Below are 17,749 nucleotides of genomic sequence, written 5' to 3'. Positions count from 1 at the left end.
TTTTATTCATATGGAACATTTCTGGCATCTTATTTCAGCTCATGAAACATGGGATCAACAGTTTACATGTTGCGTTTATATTTTTGATCAGTATACTTCTGTTAGTTATCATTGTTACAATCACTGGATACTTCTATTACTACTAACTTCTATCTGTTAGCATTACATCATTAGTGTGTTTGGGGTTGTCTGATGCTTTATGCTGCTTGACTACACTACAAGAGGAAGTTAGACTAACTGCTGTTATCTGTAACTCAAGCCATAAACTCCCTAACCAAAACCATGCAATGAAACCACGATGCACCATAAAACTGCTGTGATCGACAAGTGTGGTGTCCTGTACCACCTGACCCCTGACCCTGTTCTCTCTCCTCCCTCTAGCATTACCACCTGACCCTGTTCTCTCTCCTCCCTCTAGCATTACCACCTGACCCTGTTCTCTCTCCTCCCTCTAGCATTACCACCTGACCCTGTTCTCTCTCCTCTCTCTAGCATTACCACCTGACCCTGTTCTCTCTCCTCTCTCTAGCATTACCACCTGACCCTGTTCTCTCTCCTCTCTCTAGCATTACCACCTGACCCTGTTCTCTCTCCTCCCTCTAGCATCACGGCTGTGCTCAGTAACAAGTGTGGTTTCCAGCTGCAGTACCAGATGGGGTTTTGTGTGTGGCTGCTGGCCTTCAACTCTCAGCTCTGTGAGCAGCTACGCCGTTACAATGTGGTACCGGCCCTGTCTGACATCCTGCAGGAGTCTGTCAAGGAGAAGGTCACGCGCATCATCCTGGCTGCCTTCAGGGTACGTACTGCTAGTTAGTTACGGCACCCTGTTCCCTATAGGTTGTCTTCAGGGTACGTACTGCTAGTTACGGCACCCTGTTCCCTATAGGTTGTCTTAAATGATCTGTCAAAGGAATCTAAGCAAATGTACATAATATTGATGCTACCGTCTCTTATGACCGAAAAGAGCTTCAGGATATCAGAACAGCGATTACTCACCTCGAACTGGATGAAGATTTTATCTTTAATGAGTCTGACAGGAAGGATATAATGTTGTCCCCAGACAAGGCCCAAATCCCTGTCATCCACATGAAGGAGGCGATCATGTTGTCCCCAGACAAGGCCCAAATCCCTGTCATCCACATGGAGGAGATCATGTTGTCCCCAGACAAGGCCCAAATCCCTGTCATCCACATGAAGGAGGAGATCATGTTGTCCCCAGACAAGGACCAAATCCCTGTCATTCACATGAAGGAAATGCAAGGGGCGGAGGTCATGGTGCCTTGTGAAAATTTGTCGGTGAGTGGGTAACCTGCCTCTACCATTCGTTCTATTAGCCAAAGTCTAATCACTGGAGAATAAACTGGAAGAGCTCCGTTCGAGACTATCCTATCAACGAGACATTTAACGGTAATATCTTACGTTTCATGATTGAACGATGTCATAGATAATAATAGTTGGCTGTTTTTTTCCGTGCATCGGCAGGACAGAATAGCTACATCCAGGGGTGGGGGGTGTGTCTGTCAGTAACAGCTGGTGCGCAATGTCTAATATTAAGGTAATCTCGAGGCATTTGTGTTAATTATGGATCCCATAACTCTTCCTGGGGTCCAGAAAAATTAAGGCAGTTAATACAATTTTAAAAACATTACATTTCACAATACATTGTGTGCCCTCAGGCCCCTACTCCACCATTACTACATATCTACAGTACTAAATCCATGTGTACATGTGTGTGTAGTGCGTATGTTATTGTGTGTATGCATGTCTCTGTGCCCATGTTTGTGTTGCTTCAGTCCCTACTCTTCCATAAGGTGTGTATTTTTTTAATCTGTTTTTAAATCTAGTTCTACTGCTGCTTCAGTTACTTGATGTGGTATAGAGTTCCATGTAGTCATGGCTCTTTGTAGTACTGTGCACCTCCTATAGTCTGGACTTGGGGACTGTGAAGAGACCTCTGGTTGCATTTCTTGTGCGGTATGCATGGGTGTCCGAGCTGTGCGCCAGTAGTTTAGACAGACAGCTCAGTGCATTCAACATGACAATACTTCTCATAAATACAAGTAGTGATGAAGTCAATCTCTCCTCCACTTTGAGCCAGGAGAGTCTGGGAACAACATTATCTCCTCCTTTTCTCGCACATTGACCCGGTACAGGTATCCCCTGTATATAGCCACTTTATTGCTACTTTTTTTCAATAATTCTTTACTATTTTCTTAACTCTTTCTTGAACGCGTGTGGGAGCGGCGTGTAGCTGTGCAGTTGGAGCAGTGTGGTGGGAGCAGTGTGGAGTTTGTCGCTGTAGCAGTTTGAGTTGTGCATTCGGAAAATATTGCAATGCCTTGACTTTAAGCGGCAATCTAATTAGCATAATACAAAATTCCCCATAAAAATCTGTCCGTTTAAGCTAGAGATCTGTTTTATTTCATTGGATGCGTCTCAATCCACCACATCCTCCGATATTGCCCTTCTGCGGTGAAGTTGATAAAATCATCTGATTTCATTGGTCCTCAACTCGTGGCTCAGATACTTCGTTCAGGATAGAGTTTGCCTGCCCGGAAGAAGATTACTTCTGAAGGATTTGTTGCCGTAGAAATGTACCTGGCTAAAAGCTGATCAACTTTCGTGGTACTTGTTATCCAGAGTCGAACTCAGGGTTGACCAAATTTACCTTTCTATCTCCTCAAACCACGTACGTAGTAGAGGGTTCTGGAGAAATCGACTGAGTGGGAGACCCATCAGGAGTATGCTCTGGCCATGATACATGTTAATATTATTATTCTAGAACCTGTTGGAGAAGTCAGCGGATAGGGAGACCCGTCAGGAGTATGCTCTGGCCATGATCCAGTGTAAGGTTCTGAAGCAGCTGGAAAATCTGGACCAGCAGAAGTATGATGATGAGGACATTACGGAAGACATCAAGTTCCTGCTGGAGAGTCTGGGCGAGAGCGTTCAGGACCTCAGGTAGGTTACCTTTGACCCCTAACCCTAACTTCTCCATGTCCGAACCTAGAGTCTGGGAGAGAGTGTCCAGGACCTGACGGGTAACATTACTGCTAACCTCAGCTACGCTAGCAGGCATTACTGTGCTTTTACATGAACCTGGAGAAACTAGGCGCTATGCTAACAGGCATTACTGTGCTGTTACATGAACCTGGAGAAACTAGGCTGTTCTGCTAGGTGCTACACTAGCATGCATTACTGTGCTGTTACTTGAACCTGGAGAAACTAGGCGCTATGCTAGCAGGCATTACTGTGCTGTTACTTGAACCTGGAGAAACTAGGCGCTATGCTAGCAGGCATTACTGTGCTGTTACTTGAACCTGGAGAAACTAGGCGCTACGCTAGCAGAACTGTGCAGATCTCTTAAACCACACTGGACCTGTCCTGGAATACCCCTCAAATTGAACTCTCCCAACAGGTCAACATCTCTCTATATTAAGGACTGTCGGGACTGAGGCTGTTCTTCAGCAAAGTTTATCTGCTAGTTTGTTTGTTGCTTGTTATTTAAGCTTGTTTTCTCTCACTCTCTTTCACTCACACACAGTTCGTTTGATGAGTACAGCTCAGAGCTGAAGTCGGGTCGCCTGGAGTGGAGCCCGGTCCACAAATCAGAGAAGTTCTGGCGTGAGAACGCTGTTCGCCTCAACGAGAAGAACTACGAACTCCTCAAGTAAGCAAAGAGCACTACCTAGTGTCGGATGGTTCGGTAAGACACAGAGCACTACCTAGTGTGGGATGGTTCGGTAAGACACATAGCACTACCTAGTGTGGGATGGTTCGGTAAGACACATAGCACTACCTAGTGTGGATGTTAGGTAAGACACAGAGCACTACCTAGTGTGGATGTTAGGTAAGACACAGAGCACTACCTAGTGTGGATGTTAGGTAAGACACAGAGCACTACCTAGTGTGGATGGTTCTGTAAGACACAGAGCACTACCTAGTGTTGGATGTTAGGTAAGACACAGAGCACTACCTAGTGTGGATGTTAGGTAAGACACAGAGCACTACCTAGTGTGGATGGTTCTGTAAGACACAGAGCACTACCTAGTGTGGATGTTAGGTAAGACACAGAGCACTACCTAGTGTGGGATGGTTCGGTAAGACACATAGCACTTCACTACCTAGTGTGGATGTTAGGTAAGACACAGAGCACTACCTAGTGTGGATGTTAGGTAAGACACAGAGCACTACCTAGTGTGGATGTTAGGTAAGACACAGAGCACTACCTAGTGTGGATGGTTCTGTAAGACACAGAGCACTACCTAGTGTTGGATGTTAGGTAAGACACAGAGCACTACCTAGTGTGGATGTTAGGTAAGACACAGAGCACTACCTAGTGTGGAGGTTAGGTAAGACACAGAGCACTACCTAGTGTGGAGGTTAGGTAAGACACAGAGCACTACCTAGTGTGGATGTTAGGTAAGACACCGAGCACTACCTAGTGTGGATGTTTGGTAATGAGTTTGCATCCCAAATGGCACCCTAAGTGTAAATAAAATAACATAAGAATACAATCACTTATTAAAGGCCTGGCTAAAAAGGTTGATTTTTAAATGTTATTTAAATAACCTCAATGGAGTCTGCATCTCTTACCTGACAGGGCAAGCTGTTCCGTAACTGAGGGGCTTTACGAGAGAACGCTGTTCTGTAACTGAGGGGCTTTACGAGAGAACGCTGTTCTGTAACTGAGGGGCTTTACTAGAGAACGCTGTTCTGTAACTGAGGGGCTTTACTAGAGAACGCTGTTTTGTAATTGAGGGGCTTTACTAGAGAACGCTGTTTTGTAATTGAGGGGCTTTATGAGAGAACGCTGTTTTGTAATTGAGGGGCTTTACTAGAGAATGCTGTTCTGTAACTGAGGGGCTTTACTAGAGAACGCTGTTCTGTAACTGAGGGGCTTTACTAGAGAACGCTGTTCTGTAACTGAGGGGCTTTACTAGAGAACGCTGTTCTGTAACTGAGGGGCTTTACTAGAGAACGCTGTTCTGTAACTGAGGGGCTTTACTAGAGAACGCTGTTTTGTAATTGAGGGTCTTTACTAGAGAATGCTGTTCTGTAACTGAGGGGCTTTACTAGAGAACGCTGTTCTGTAACTGAGGGGCTTTACTAGAGAACGCTGTTCTGTAACTGAGGGGCTTTACTAGAGAACGCTGTTCTGTAACTGAGGGGCTTTACTAGAGAACGCTGTTCTGTAACTGAGGGGCTTTACTAGAGAACGCTGTTTTGTAATTGAGGGGCTTTATGAGAACGCTGTTTTGTAATTGAGGGGCTTTACTAGAGAATGCTGTTCTGTAACTGAAGGGCTTTACTAGAGAACGCTGTTTTGTAACTGAGGGGCTTTACTAGAGAACGCTGTTTTGTAATTGAGGGGCTTTACTAGAGAATGCTGTTCTGTAACTGAGGGGCTTTACTAGAGAACGCTGTTCTGTAACTGAGGGGCTTTACTAGAGAACGCTGTTCTGTAACTGAGGGGCTTTACTAGAGAACGCTGTTTTGTAATTGAGGGGCTTTACTAGAGAACGCTGTTTTGTAATTAAGGGGCTTTATGAGAGAACGCTGTTTTGTAATTGAGGGGCTTTACTAGAGAATGCTGTTCTGTAACTGAGGGGCTTTACTAGAGAACGCTCCACACCCGTCTTGGTTTTGCATCTAGGTACTGTAGACAGACCAGCTCCTTAGCTGAGAGTTTGTCAGTGATTCTAATATTTTTGAAAGACATGGTGGTTTATAAAGGTATCTGATGTTAGTGTGATGACGTTTCTAATGTTCGGGTTAGTTAGGGTGATGAGGTAGCTGGTGTTAGGGTGATGAGGTGGTATCTGATGTCAGGGTGAAGAGGTGGTATCTGATGTCAGGGTTTGTTATGTGTTATATGTTCTCCCTCCTCAGGATCCTTACTCGGCTGCTGGAGGTATCTGATGACCCTCAGGTTATTGCTGTAGCTGCTCATGATGTTGGAGAATACGTCAGACACTACCCTCGGGGGAAACGGTAAGGACACACAGTATACACTGAGTGAACAATACATTATGAACACCTGCTCTTTCCATGGCATAGACTGGACAGGTGAATCCAGGTGAAAGCTATAATCCCTTATTTATGTCACCTGTTAAATCCACTTCAATCAGTGTAGATGAAGGGGAGGAGACGGGTTAAAGAAGGATGTTTAAACCTTGAGACGTGGATTGTGTGTGTGTCCTTCAGAGGGTGAATGATTAGGACAACATATTGAAATGCATTAGAACGGGGTATGGTAGTAGGTACCAGGCGCACCGGTTTGTGTGCCAAGAACTGCAACGCTGCTGGGTTTTTTACACAACAGTTTCCTGCATATATCAATAAATGGTCCATCATCCGAAGGACATCCAGCCAACTTGACACAACTGTGGGAATGTTTTGTCCACTCTGTGTTTATATAACCAGTGTTTCTCTGTGTCAGGGTGATAGAGCAGCTTGGAGGTAAACAGCTGGTGATGAACCACATGCACCATGACGATCAGCTGGTCCGCTACAACGCCCTGCTGGCCGTGCAGAAACTCATGGTCCACAACTGGTATGTACTACTACTATACTACTAGGTACTAGTTTAAACTCATGGTCCACAACTGGTACGTACTACTACTACTACTACTACTACTACTACTACTACTACTACTACTACTACTACTACTACTACTAGGTACTAGTTTAAACTCATGGTCCACAACTGGTATGTACTACTACTACTACTACTACTAGGTACTAGTTTAAACTCATGGTCCACAACTGGTACGTACTACTACTGCTGCTACTACTACTACTACTACTACTACTACTACTACTACTACTACTACTACTGCTAGGTACTAGTTTAAACTCATGGTCCACAACTGGTACGTACGTACTACTACTACTACTACTACTACTACTAGGTACTAGTTTAAACTCATGGTCCCCAACTGGTATCTACTACTACTACTACTACTACTACTACGACTGCTAGGTACTAGTTTAAACTCATGGTCCACAACTGGTACGTACTACTACTGCTAGGTACTAGTTTAAACTCATGGTCCCCAACTGGTATGTACAACTACTACTACTACTACTACTACTACTAATAGGTATTAGTTTAAACTCATGGGCCCCAACCGGTACGTACTACTATTATTACTACTACTACTACTACTACTACTACTACTAGGTACTAGTTTAAACTCATGGTCCCCAACCGGTACCTACTACTACTACTACTACTACTTTACTACTACTACTACTACTACTACTACTAGGTACTAGTTTAAACTCATGGTCCACAACTGGTACGTACTACTACTACTACTACTACTACTACTACTAGGTACTAGTTTAAACTCATGGTCCCCAACTGGTACGTACTACTACTACTACTACTAGGTACTACTAGGTACTAGTTTAAACTCATGGTCCCCAACTGGTACGTACTACTACTACTACTACTAGGTACTAGTTTAAACTCATGGTCCACAACTGATACGTACTACTACTATATTACTACTATTACTACTGCAACCGGTATGTACTACTACTACTAGGTACTAGTTTAAACTCATGGTCCCCAACCGGTACGTACTACAACTATATTACTACTAGGTACTAGTTTAAACTCATGGTCCCCAACTGGTACGTACTACTACTACTGCTAGGTACTAGTTTAAACTCATGGTCCCTAACCGGTACGTACTACTACTACTACTACTACTAGGTACTAGTTTAAACTCATGGTCCCCAACCGGTACATACTACTACTACTACTACTACTACTACTACTGCTAGGTACTAGTTTAAACTCATGGTCCCCAACCGGTACGTACTACTACTACTACTGCTAGGTACTAGTTTAAACTCATGGTCCACAACTGGTACGTACTACTACTACTAGGTACTAGTTTAAACTCATAGTCCCCAACTGGTATGTACTACTACTACTACTAGGTACTAGTTTAAACTCATGGTCCCCAACTGGTACGTACTACTACTACTGCTAGGTACTAGTTTAAACTCATCCGGTACGTACTACTACAACCGGTACGTACTACTACTACTGCTACTACTAGGTACTAGTTTAAACTCATGGTCCCCAACCGGTACGTACTACTACTACTACTAGGTACTAGTTTAAACTCATGGTCCCCAACTGGTACTACTACTACTACTACTACTACTAGGTACTAGTTTAAACTCATGGTCCCCAACTGGTACGTACTACTACTACTACTACTACTACTACTACTACTACTACTACTACTACTACTACTACTACTAGGTACTAGTTTAAACTCATGGTCCCCAACCGGTACTACTACTACTACTACTATATTACTACTAGGTACTAGGTACTAGGTTGGTACGTACTACAACTACTACTATACTACTACTACTACTACTACTACTACTGGTACTAGTTTAAACTAATGGTCCAACTGGTACGTTTACTACCCCAACCGGTACGTACTACTACTACTAGGTACTAGTTTAAACTACTACTACTACTACTACTACTAGGTACTAGTTTAAACTACTAGGTACTAGGTCCCCAACTGGTACGTACTACAACTATATTACTACTAGGTACTACTACTACTACAACTATATTACTACTAGGTACTAGGTACTAGTTTAAACTACTAGTACTAGTACTAGTACATGGTCCTACTGCATGGTCAACTGGTACGTACTACAACTATATTACTACTAGGTACTAGTTTAAACTCATGGTCCCAACAACTGATACGTACTAGTTTAAACTCATAGTCCCCAACTGGTATGTACTACTACTACTACTAGGTACTAGTTTAAACTATGGTCCCCAACTGGTACGTACTACTACTACTGCTAGGTACTAGTTTAAACTACTACTACTACTACTAGGTACTAGTTTAAACTCATGGTCCCCAACTGGTACGTACTATGGTCCCCACTACGTACTACTACTACTACTACTACTACTACTAGGTACTAAACTACAACTATATTACTACTAGGTACTAGTTTAAACTCATGGTCCCCAACCGGTACGTACTACTACTACTACTACTACTACTGCTAGGTACTAGTTACTACTAACTAATGGTCCCCAACCGGTACGTACTACTACTACTACTACTACTGCTAGGTACTAGTTTAAACTAATGGTCCCCAACTGGTACGTACTACTACTACTACTACTAGGTACTAGTTTAAACTCATGGTCCCCAACCGGTACGTACCACTACTACTACTACTAGGTACTAGTTTAAACTCATGGTCCCCAACCGGTACCTACTACTAGGTACTAGTTTAAACTCATGGTCCCCAACTGGTACGTACTACTACTAGGTACTAGTTTAAACTCATGGTCCCCAACTGGTACGTACTACAACTATATTACTACTAGGTACTAGTTTAAACTCATGGTCCCCAACTGATACGTACTACAACTATATTACTACTAGGTACTAGTTTAAACTCATGGTCCCCAACTGGTACGTACTACTGCTAGGTACTAGTTTAAACTCATGGTCCCCAACCGGTACGTACGTTACTACTACTACTACTAGTACTAGTACTACTAGTACTAGTACTAGTACTACTAGTACTAGTACTAGTACTACTAGTACTACTACTAGTACCACCTAGTACCTAGTACTACTACATGGTCCCCAACTGGTACGTACTACTACTGGTACTAGGTACTAGTTTAAACTCGTGGTCCCCAACTGGTACGTACTACTACTACTAGGTACTAGTTTAAACTCGTGGTCCCCAACTGGTACGTACTACTACTACTAGGTACTAGTTTAAACTCGTGGTCCCCAACTGGTACGTACTACTACTACTACTACTAGGTACTAGTTTAAACTCGTGGTCCCCAACTGGTACGTATGGTCTTCAACCGTTTGTTATTATACTTTATTTAACTAGGCACGTCAGTTAAGAACAAATTCTTATTTACAATGACTGCCTACCCTGGCCGACGCTGGGCCAATTGTGCGCCGCCCTATGGGACTCCCAATCACGGCCGGGTGTGATACAGCCTGGATTCGAACCAGTTACTGTAGTGACGCCTCTTTCACTGAGATGCAGTACCGTAGACCCCTGTTCCACTTGGGAGCTAATACTATAAAGTCTTAGTCAATAACTGGTACTTACTATATTAATACTATACATTTATAGTCAACTGGCAGCTTCATTAAATAATACCCGCAAAACATCAGTCTCAACGTCAACAGTGAAGAGGCGACCCCCGGGATGCTTCTTGCAATGAAAAAGCCATATCTCAGACTGGCCAATAAAAAGAAACGATTAAGATGAGCAAAAGAACAGACACTGGACAGCTTTTTCTTTGCAACTCTGCCTAGAAAGCCAGCATCCCGTAGTCGCCTCTTCACTGTTGACGTTGACTGGTGTTTTGCGGGTACTATTTAATGAAGCTGCCAGTTGAGGACTATTTCTCAAACTAGACACTCTAATGTACTTGTCCTCTTGCTCAGTTGAGCACTGGGGCCTCCCACTCTTTCTATTCTGGTTAGAGCCAGTTTGCGCTGTTCACAGCGTTGTACGAGATCTTCAGTTTCTTGGCAATTTCTCACATGGAATAGCCTTCATTTCTCAGAACAAGAATAGACTGATGAGATTCAGAAGAAAGTTCTGTGTTTCTGGCCATTTTGAGCCTGTAATCGAACACACAAATGCTGATGCTCCAGATACTCTAAAGAAGGCCAGTTTTATTGCTTCTTTAATCAGCACAACAGTTTTCAGATGTGCTAACATAATTGAAAAAGGGTTTTCTAATGATCAATTAGCCTTTTAAAATGGTAAACTTGGATTAGCTAACACAACGTGCCATTGGAACACAGGAGTGATGGTTGCTGATAATGGGCCTCTGTACGCCTGTGTCTATTCCATATAAAAGCAGCCGTTTACCAGCTACAATAGTAATTTACAATATTAACAATGTCTACACTGTATTTCTGGTAAATGTTGTTATTTTAATGGACAAAAAATAGCTTTTCTTTCAAAAACAATAACATTTCTAAGTGACCCCAAACTTTTGAACGGTAGTGTATATATATACAGTACCAGTCAAAAGTTTGGACACACCTACTCATTCAAGGGTTTTTCTTTATTATTATTATTTTCTACATTGTAGAATAATAGCGAAGACATCAACTATGAAATAACACATGGAGTCATGTAGTAACCAAAAAAGTGTTAAACAAATCTATGACTGCTTTGCACACTCTTGGCAATTCTTTCAACCAGCTTCACGAGGAATGCTTTTCCAACAGTCTTGAAGGAGTTTCCACATATCCTGTGAAGCTTTTTCTTCACTTTGTGGTCCATCTCATCCCAAACCATCTCAATTGGGTTGAGGTCGGGTTATGCAGCACTCCATCACGCTCCTTCTTGGTGAAATAACCCTTATACAGCCCGGAGGTGTGTTGGGTCATTGTCCTTTTGAAAAACAAATGTTAGTCCCACTAAGCGCAAACCAGATGGGATGGTGTGTTGCTGCAGAATGCTGTGGTAGCCATGCTGGTTAAGTGTGCCTTGAATTCTAAGTAAATCACCAACAGTGTCACCAGCAAATCACACCACCTCCTCCATGCTTCACAGTGGGAACCACACATGCGGTGATAATCCGTTTACCTGCTCTGCGTCTCACAAAGACACGGCTGTTGGAGCCAAAAATCTTAAATTTGGACTCACCAGACCAAAGGACAGATTTCCACTGGTCTAATGTCAATTGCTTGTGTTTCTTGGCCCAAGCAAGTCTCTTCTTTATTATTGGTGTCCTTTAGTGGTGGTTTCTTTGCAGCAATTATACCATGAAGGCCTGATTCACAGAGTCTCCTCTGAACAGTTGATGTTGAAATGTGTCAGTTACTTGAACTGTGGAGCATTTATTTGGGCTGCAATTTCTGATGCTGTTAACTCTAATGAACTTATCCTCTGTAGCAGAGGTATCTCTCGGTCTTCCGTTCCTGTGGCGGTGCTCATGAGAGCCAGTTTCATCATAGCTCTTGGTGCGACTGCACTTGAAGAAACTTTCAAAGTTCATGAAATTTTCTGAATTGATTGATCAGTCAAATTTATAAATCCCTTTTTTTCATCTGCCGATGTCGCAAAGTGCAAAACAGAAACCCATCCTGAAACTCCAAACAGCAAGCAATGTATGTTTTAATGTAATGATGGGCTGTTGTTTCTCTTTGCTTATTTGAGCTGTTTTTGCAATAATATGGACTTGGTCTTTTACCAAAGCGATCTTCTGTATACCACCCCTACCTTGTCACAACACAACTGATTGGCTGAAACGCATTAAGAAGGAAAGAAATTCCACAAATTCACTTTTAGCAAGGAACACCTGTTAATTGAAATGCATTCCAGGTGACTACCTCATGAAGCTAGTTGAGAGAATGCCAAGAGTGTGCAATGCTGTCAAGGCAAAGGGTGGCTACTCTGAAGAATATATATATATATTAATTATTATATATTTTTATTTTTTTAATTTAAAGCCTATTTCATAGTTTGATGTCTTCACTATTATTCTACAATGTAGAAAACAGTAAAAATAAAAACCCTGCAATTAGTATGTGTCCAAACTTTTGACTGGTACTGTATATATGAACCTGTTGGTTTACGACACGCTCACTATATACTGTTCCTTGTGAAAGTATTCAGACTCCTTGACTTTTTCCACATTTTGTTAAGTTACAGCCTTATTCTAAAATGGATTAAATATTTAAAATATTCTCAGCAATCTACACACAATACCCCATAATGACAAAGCAAAACAGATTTTCAGAAATTGTGCCAAATTTAGAAAAAATTAAAAAGATGACTTATTTACATAAGTATTCAGACCCCTTGCTATGAGACTAGAAATTGAGCTCAGGTGCACCCTGTTTCCATTGATCACCCTACAACTTTTTTGGTGTCCAGCTGTGGTAAATTCAATTGATTGGACATGATTTGGAAAGGCACACACCTGTCTATATAAGGTCACACAGTTGACCGTGCATGTCAGAGCAAAAACCAAGCCATGAGGTTCCTAGACTGGATTGTGTCGAGGCACAGATCTGGGGAAGGGTACCAAAACATTTCTGCAGCATTGAAGGTCCCCAAGAACAGTGGCCTCCATAATTTTTAAATGGAAGAAGTTTGGAACCATCAAGACTCTTCCTAGAGCTTGACCCGGCCAAACTGAGCAATCGAGGGAGAAGGGCCTTGGTCAGGGAGTTGACCAAGAACCAAATGGTCACTCTGACAGAGCTCCAGCATTCCTCTGTGGAGATGGGAGAACCTTCAAGACAACCATCTCTGCAGTACTCCACCAATCAGTCCTTTATAGAAGAGTGGCCAGACGGAAGCCACTCCTCAGTAAATGGCACATGGCAGTCTGCTTGGAGTTTGCCAAATGGCACCTAAAGACTCACAGACCATAAGAAACAAGATTCTCTGGTCTGATGAAACCAAGATTGATCATGCTTTGGGAATGTTTTTCAGCGGCTGGGACTGGGAGACAAGTTAGGATCGAGGGAAAGATAAACGGAGCAAAGTACAGAGATCCTTGATGAAAACCTGCTCAGGACCTAAGACTGGGGGGAAGGTTCCAACAGGACAACGACCCTAAGCAAAAAGCCAAGACAGGAGTGGCTTCGGGACAAGTCTCTGAATGTCCTTGAGTGGCCCAGCCAGAGCCCGGACTTGAACCCGGTCGAACATCTCTGGAGAGACATTAAAATAGCTGTGCCGCGACGCTCCCTATCCAACCTGACAAAGCTTGAGAGGATCTGCAGAGAAGAATGGGAGAAACTCCCCAAATACAGGTGTGCCAAGCTTGTAGCATCTCACCCAAGAAGACTTGAGGGTGTAATGGCTGCCAAAGGTTGTTCAACAAAGTACTGAGTAAAGGGTCTGAACTTATGTAAATGTAATATTTCATTTTTTTTTATTTTATATATAAATTAACATTTAAAAAAAAAACATTTTTGATAAGTGTTTTGTCATTATCGGGTGTTGTGTGTAGATTGAGGGGAAACAACTATAATACATTTTTGAATACGGCTGTAACCTAACAAAATGTGGAAAAAGTGAAGGGGTCTGAATACTTTTCCGAAGGCACTGTAGTTTAGTAGAACCCCTCCCTCTCCCCTGTTTCAGGGTGTGCTTAGACTGTTGAGTGCCGAAAACAAGGGGTTAAATACACTACATGACCAACAGTATGTGGACACCTGCTCGTCGAACATCTCATTCCAAAATCAAAAGCATTAACATAGAGTTGGTCCCCCCTTTGACGATATAACAGCCTCCACTCTTCTGGGAAGTCTTTCCACTAGATGTTGGAACATTGCTGCTGGGACTTGCTTCCATTCAGCCACGAGCATTAGTGCGGTCAGGCACTGATGTTGGGTGATTAGGCCTGGCTCGCAGTCGGTGTTCCAATTAATTCCAAAGCTGTTTGATGGGGTTGAGGCCAAGTATGGTAGATTTTGGATTATTGATGATATACTCCTCCTCTCCTCTACAGGGAGTATCTGGGGAAGCAGCTCCAGTCGTCTGACCAGCAGCAGCAACCGGCTGTGGCCACCAGGAGCTGATCTCCTAACTCCTGACCCCTGCATGGAACCCACTCTGTGTCTGGGTTTGCATACATGTACTGGGGTATACATGCATACCAGTGTATGTGTGGCTGAGTGTGTGTATCTATGTACATCATCCAATGAAATTACCTGGATCAACTGTCCAGTTTATGTCAGGAGTTGATGTGTAAATGGTGTCTCTTTTCTTACCTGTCAATTCTCCTCCACTCTGGCTGTATGTTGATTTCCTGGTCATGCTACAGTATATTATGTCATGTGTCCTCACGCCTATGTGATGTAAGGTGATTTAAATAGCACTTTGTGTTGTGATCAATTTTAAATGGCTGAAGTTATTTGTGTCATGTGTAAAACGTTGTGAGTATGCATTCCAATAAAACTAATCTAGAGGGTCTGGTGGGCTGTGTTTCTTCGCAGGTTCTTGACTGCTGTCATCTCTCATAACTGTAAGGTAAAGTCTCTCAGGTAGTTTAAGATGCATTTTGAAAAACATGTCAGATTGAGAGACCGACCACAGCAAGTCCAGCATTGGACTCTGGATCTTCTGTTGCCTCTCACAGGAGAAGAGTTGTTGGAATAGAAAACTAAGACCTCCGCTGTGTTTGTGCGTGGCACCAGGCTAGCATACAGCTGCGGAGTTGTGATGAGTCAATATTTATGTATTTGTTCCCCGCTCCACTGGGTTCTCTCACACACAGACAGCACACGCAAATAAACACACAAGATCCCCTGTTTAGATGAACACTGAACCATGCATGAGAGCGTCAGCTGTTTTGGATCACGCTGTCTGTAGCCGATGTGAGTAAGACCTTTTTAAACAGGTCAACATTCACAAGGCTGCAGGGCCAGACGGATTATTAGGACGTGTACTCAGAACAACAACCTATCCATCAATGTGAGCAAGACACAGGAGCTGATCGTGGACTACAGGAAAAGGACTGAACAGGCCCCCATTAACATCAACGGGGCTGTAGTGGAGCGGGTCGAGAGTTTCAAGTTCCTTGGTGTCCACATCACCAACGAACTATCATGGTCCAAGCACACCAAGACAGTTGTGAAGAGGGCACGACAAAACCTTCTCCCCCTTAGGAGACTGAAAAGATTTGGCATAGGTCCCCAGATCCTCAAAAGGTTTTACAGCTGCATCATCGAGAGCATCCTGACCGGTTGCATCACCGCCTGGTATGGCAACTGCTCGGCATCTGACCCTAATGCACTACAGAGGGTAGTGTGTACGGTCCAGTACATCACTGGGGCCAAGCTTCCTGCCATCCAGGACCTATATACTAGGTGGTGTCAGAGGAAAGCCCCCAAAAATTTCAGACTCCAGTCACCCAAGTCATAGACTGTTCTCTCTGCTACCACATGGCAAGCGGTACCAGTGCGCATGGGAATAGGACCAGAGGCTCCTAAACAGTTTCTACCCCCAAGCCATAAGACAGCTGAACAATTAATCAAACAGTCATCCGGACTATTTACACTGAACCCCCCCCCCCCCCCTCCATTTGTTTTTACACTGCTGCTACTTGCTGTTTATTATCTATACATAGTCAATTCACTCATGTACAAATTACCTAGACTAACCTGTACCCTCGCACATTGACTCGGTACCGGTACCCCCTGTACAGTGTTGGCCAATGGTTTTGAGAATGACACAAATATAAATTTTCAGTCTGCTGCCTCAGTTTGTATATGTGCATATACTCCAGAATGTTATGAAGAATGGTGCTGGAATCATTGTTCTTCCTCTGTCAACCATGGTTACCTGCAAGGGAACACGTGCCGTCATCATTGCTTTGCACAAAAAGGGCTTCACAGGCAAGAATATTGCTGCCATTAAGATTGCACCTAAATCAACCATTTATCGGATCATCAAGAACTTCAAGGAGAGCGGTTACATTTTTGTGAAGAAGACTTCAGGGTGCCCAAGAAAGTCCAGCAAGCGCCAGGACCGTCTCCTAAAGTTGATTCCGCTGCGGGATCGGGGCACCACTAGTACAAAGCTTGCTCAGGAATGGCAGCAGGCAGGTGTGAGTGCATCTGCATGCACCGTGAGGCGAAGACTTTTGGAGGATGGCCTGGTGTCAAGAAGGGCAGCAAAGAAGCCACTTCTCTCTGGGAAAAACATCAGGGACAGACTGATATTCTGCAAAAGGTACAGGGATTGGACTGCTGAGGACTCAGTCTTGTGTTATGCCAACAGTAAAGCATCCTGAGACCATTCATGTGTGGGGTTGCTTCTCAGCCAAGGGAGTGGGCTCACTCCCAGTTTTGCCTAAGAACACAGCCATGAATAAAGAATGGTTCCAACATATCCTCTAAGAGCAACTTCTCCAAACCATCCAGGAACAGTTTGGTGACAAACAATGCCTTTGCCAGCATGATGGAGCACCTTGCCATAAGGCAAAAGTGATAATGAAGTGGCTCAGGGAACAAAACATCAATATTTTGGCCAGACCTTAATCCCAGGAATCTCCCCAGACCTTAATCCCATTGAGAACTTGTGGTCAATCCTCAAGAGGCTGAGGGACAAACAAAAACCCACAAATTCTGACAAAAAGCATTGATTATGCAAGAATGGGCTGCCGTCAGTCAGGATGTGGCCCAGAAATTAATTGACAGCATGCCAGGGAGGATTGCAGAGGTCTTGAAAAAGAAGGGTCAACACTGCAAATATTGACTCTTTGCATCAACTTCATGTAATTGTCAATGAAAGCCTTTGACACTTATGAAAATGCTTGTAATTATACTTCAGTATTCCATAGTAACATCTAACAAAAATATCTAAAGACACTAAAGGCAGCAAACTTTGAACTTTGAAATATTTGTGTCATTCTCAAAACTTTTGGCCGTGACTGTATATAGCCTCGTTATGGTTATTTGTAATAAGAATTAGAATAATTTTGCACGCCCAATTTTTCAGTTTTTGATTTGTTAAAAAAGTTTGAAATATCCAATAAATGTCGTTCCACTTCATGATTGTGTCCCACTTGTTGTTGATTCTTCACAAAAAAATACAGTTTTATATCTTTATGTTTGAAGCCTGAAATGTGGCAAAAGGTCGCAAAGTTCAAGGGGGCCGAATACTTTCGCAAGGCACTGTATATCTGTGTTTAACCCAACTGTAAAATGACTGTGTTTGAAGC

General features: G+C 43.1%; 1 protein-coding gene across 3 annotated transcripts in view; it reads left to right on the top strand.

The window, feature by feature from the left end:
• The window catches only part of LOC139375759 (V-type proton ATPase subunit H-like), a 33,508-nt gene extending 18,511 nt beyond the window's left edge, over positions 1 to 14,997 (top strand). For all 3 annotated transcript variants that reach the window (XM_071117578.1, XM_071117579.1, XM_071117580.1), the window contains 6 exons: positions 604 to 796; positions 2,783 to 2,961; positions 3,545 to 3,670; positions 5,893 to 5,994; positions 6,443 to 6,556; positions 14,534 to 14,997. In XM_071117578.1, coding sequence (XP_070973679.1) covers positions 604 to 796; positions 2,783 to 2,961; positions 3,545 to 3,670; positions 5,893 to 5,994; positions 6,443 to 6,556; positions 14,534 to 14,603 — 784 coding nt within the window. In that variant the 3' untranslated portion in view covers positions 14,604 to 14,997. The remainder of the gene's footprint in view (positions 1 to 603; positions 797 to 2,782; positions 2,962 to 3,544; positions 3,671 to 5,892; positions 5,995 to 6,442; positions 6,557 to 14,533) is intronic.
• Positions 14,998 to 17,749: the final 2,752 nt, after the last annotated feature.

Source organism: Oncorhynchus clarkii, chromosome 20 (genome assembly GCF_045791955.1).
Source record: "Oncorhynchus clarkii lewisi isolate Uvic-CL-2024 chromosome 20, UVic_Ocla_1.0, whole genome shotgun sequence".
Taxonomy (NCBI): Eukaryota; Metazoa; Chordata; class Actinopteri; order Salmoniformes; family Salmonidae; genus Oncorhynchus; species Oncorhynchus clarkii.
Note: the sequence above shows the minus strand (reverse complement) of the source record. Positions and strands in the feature narration are given on the sequence as shown.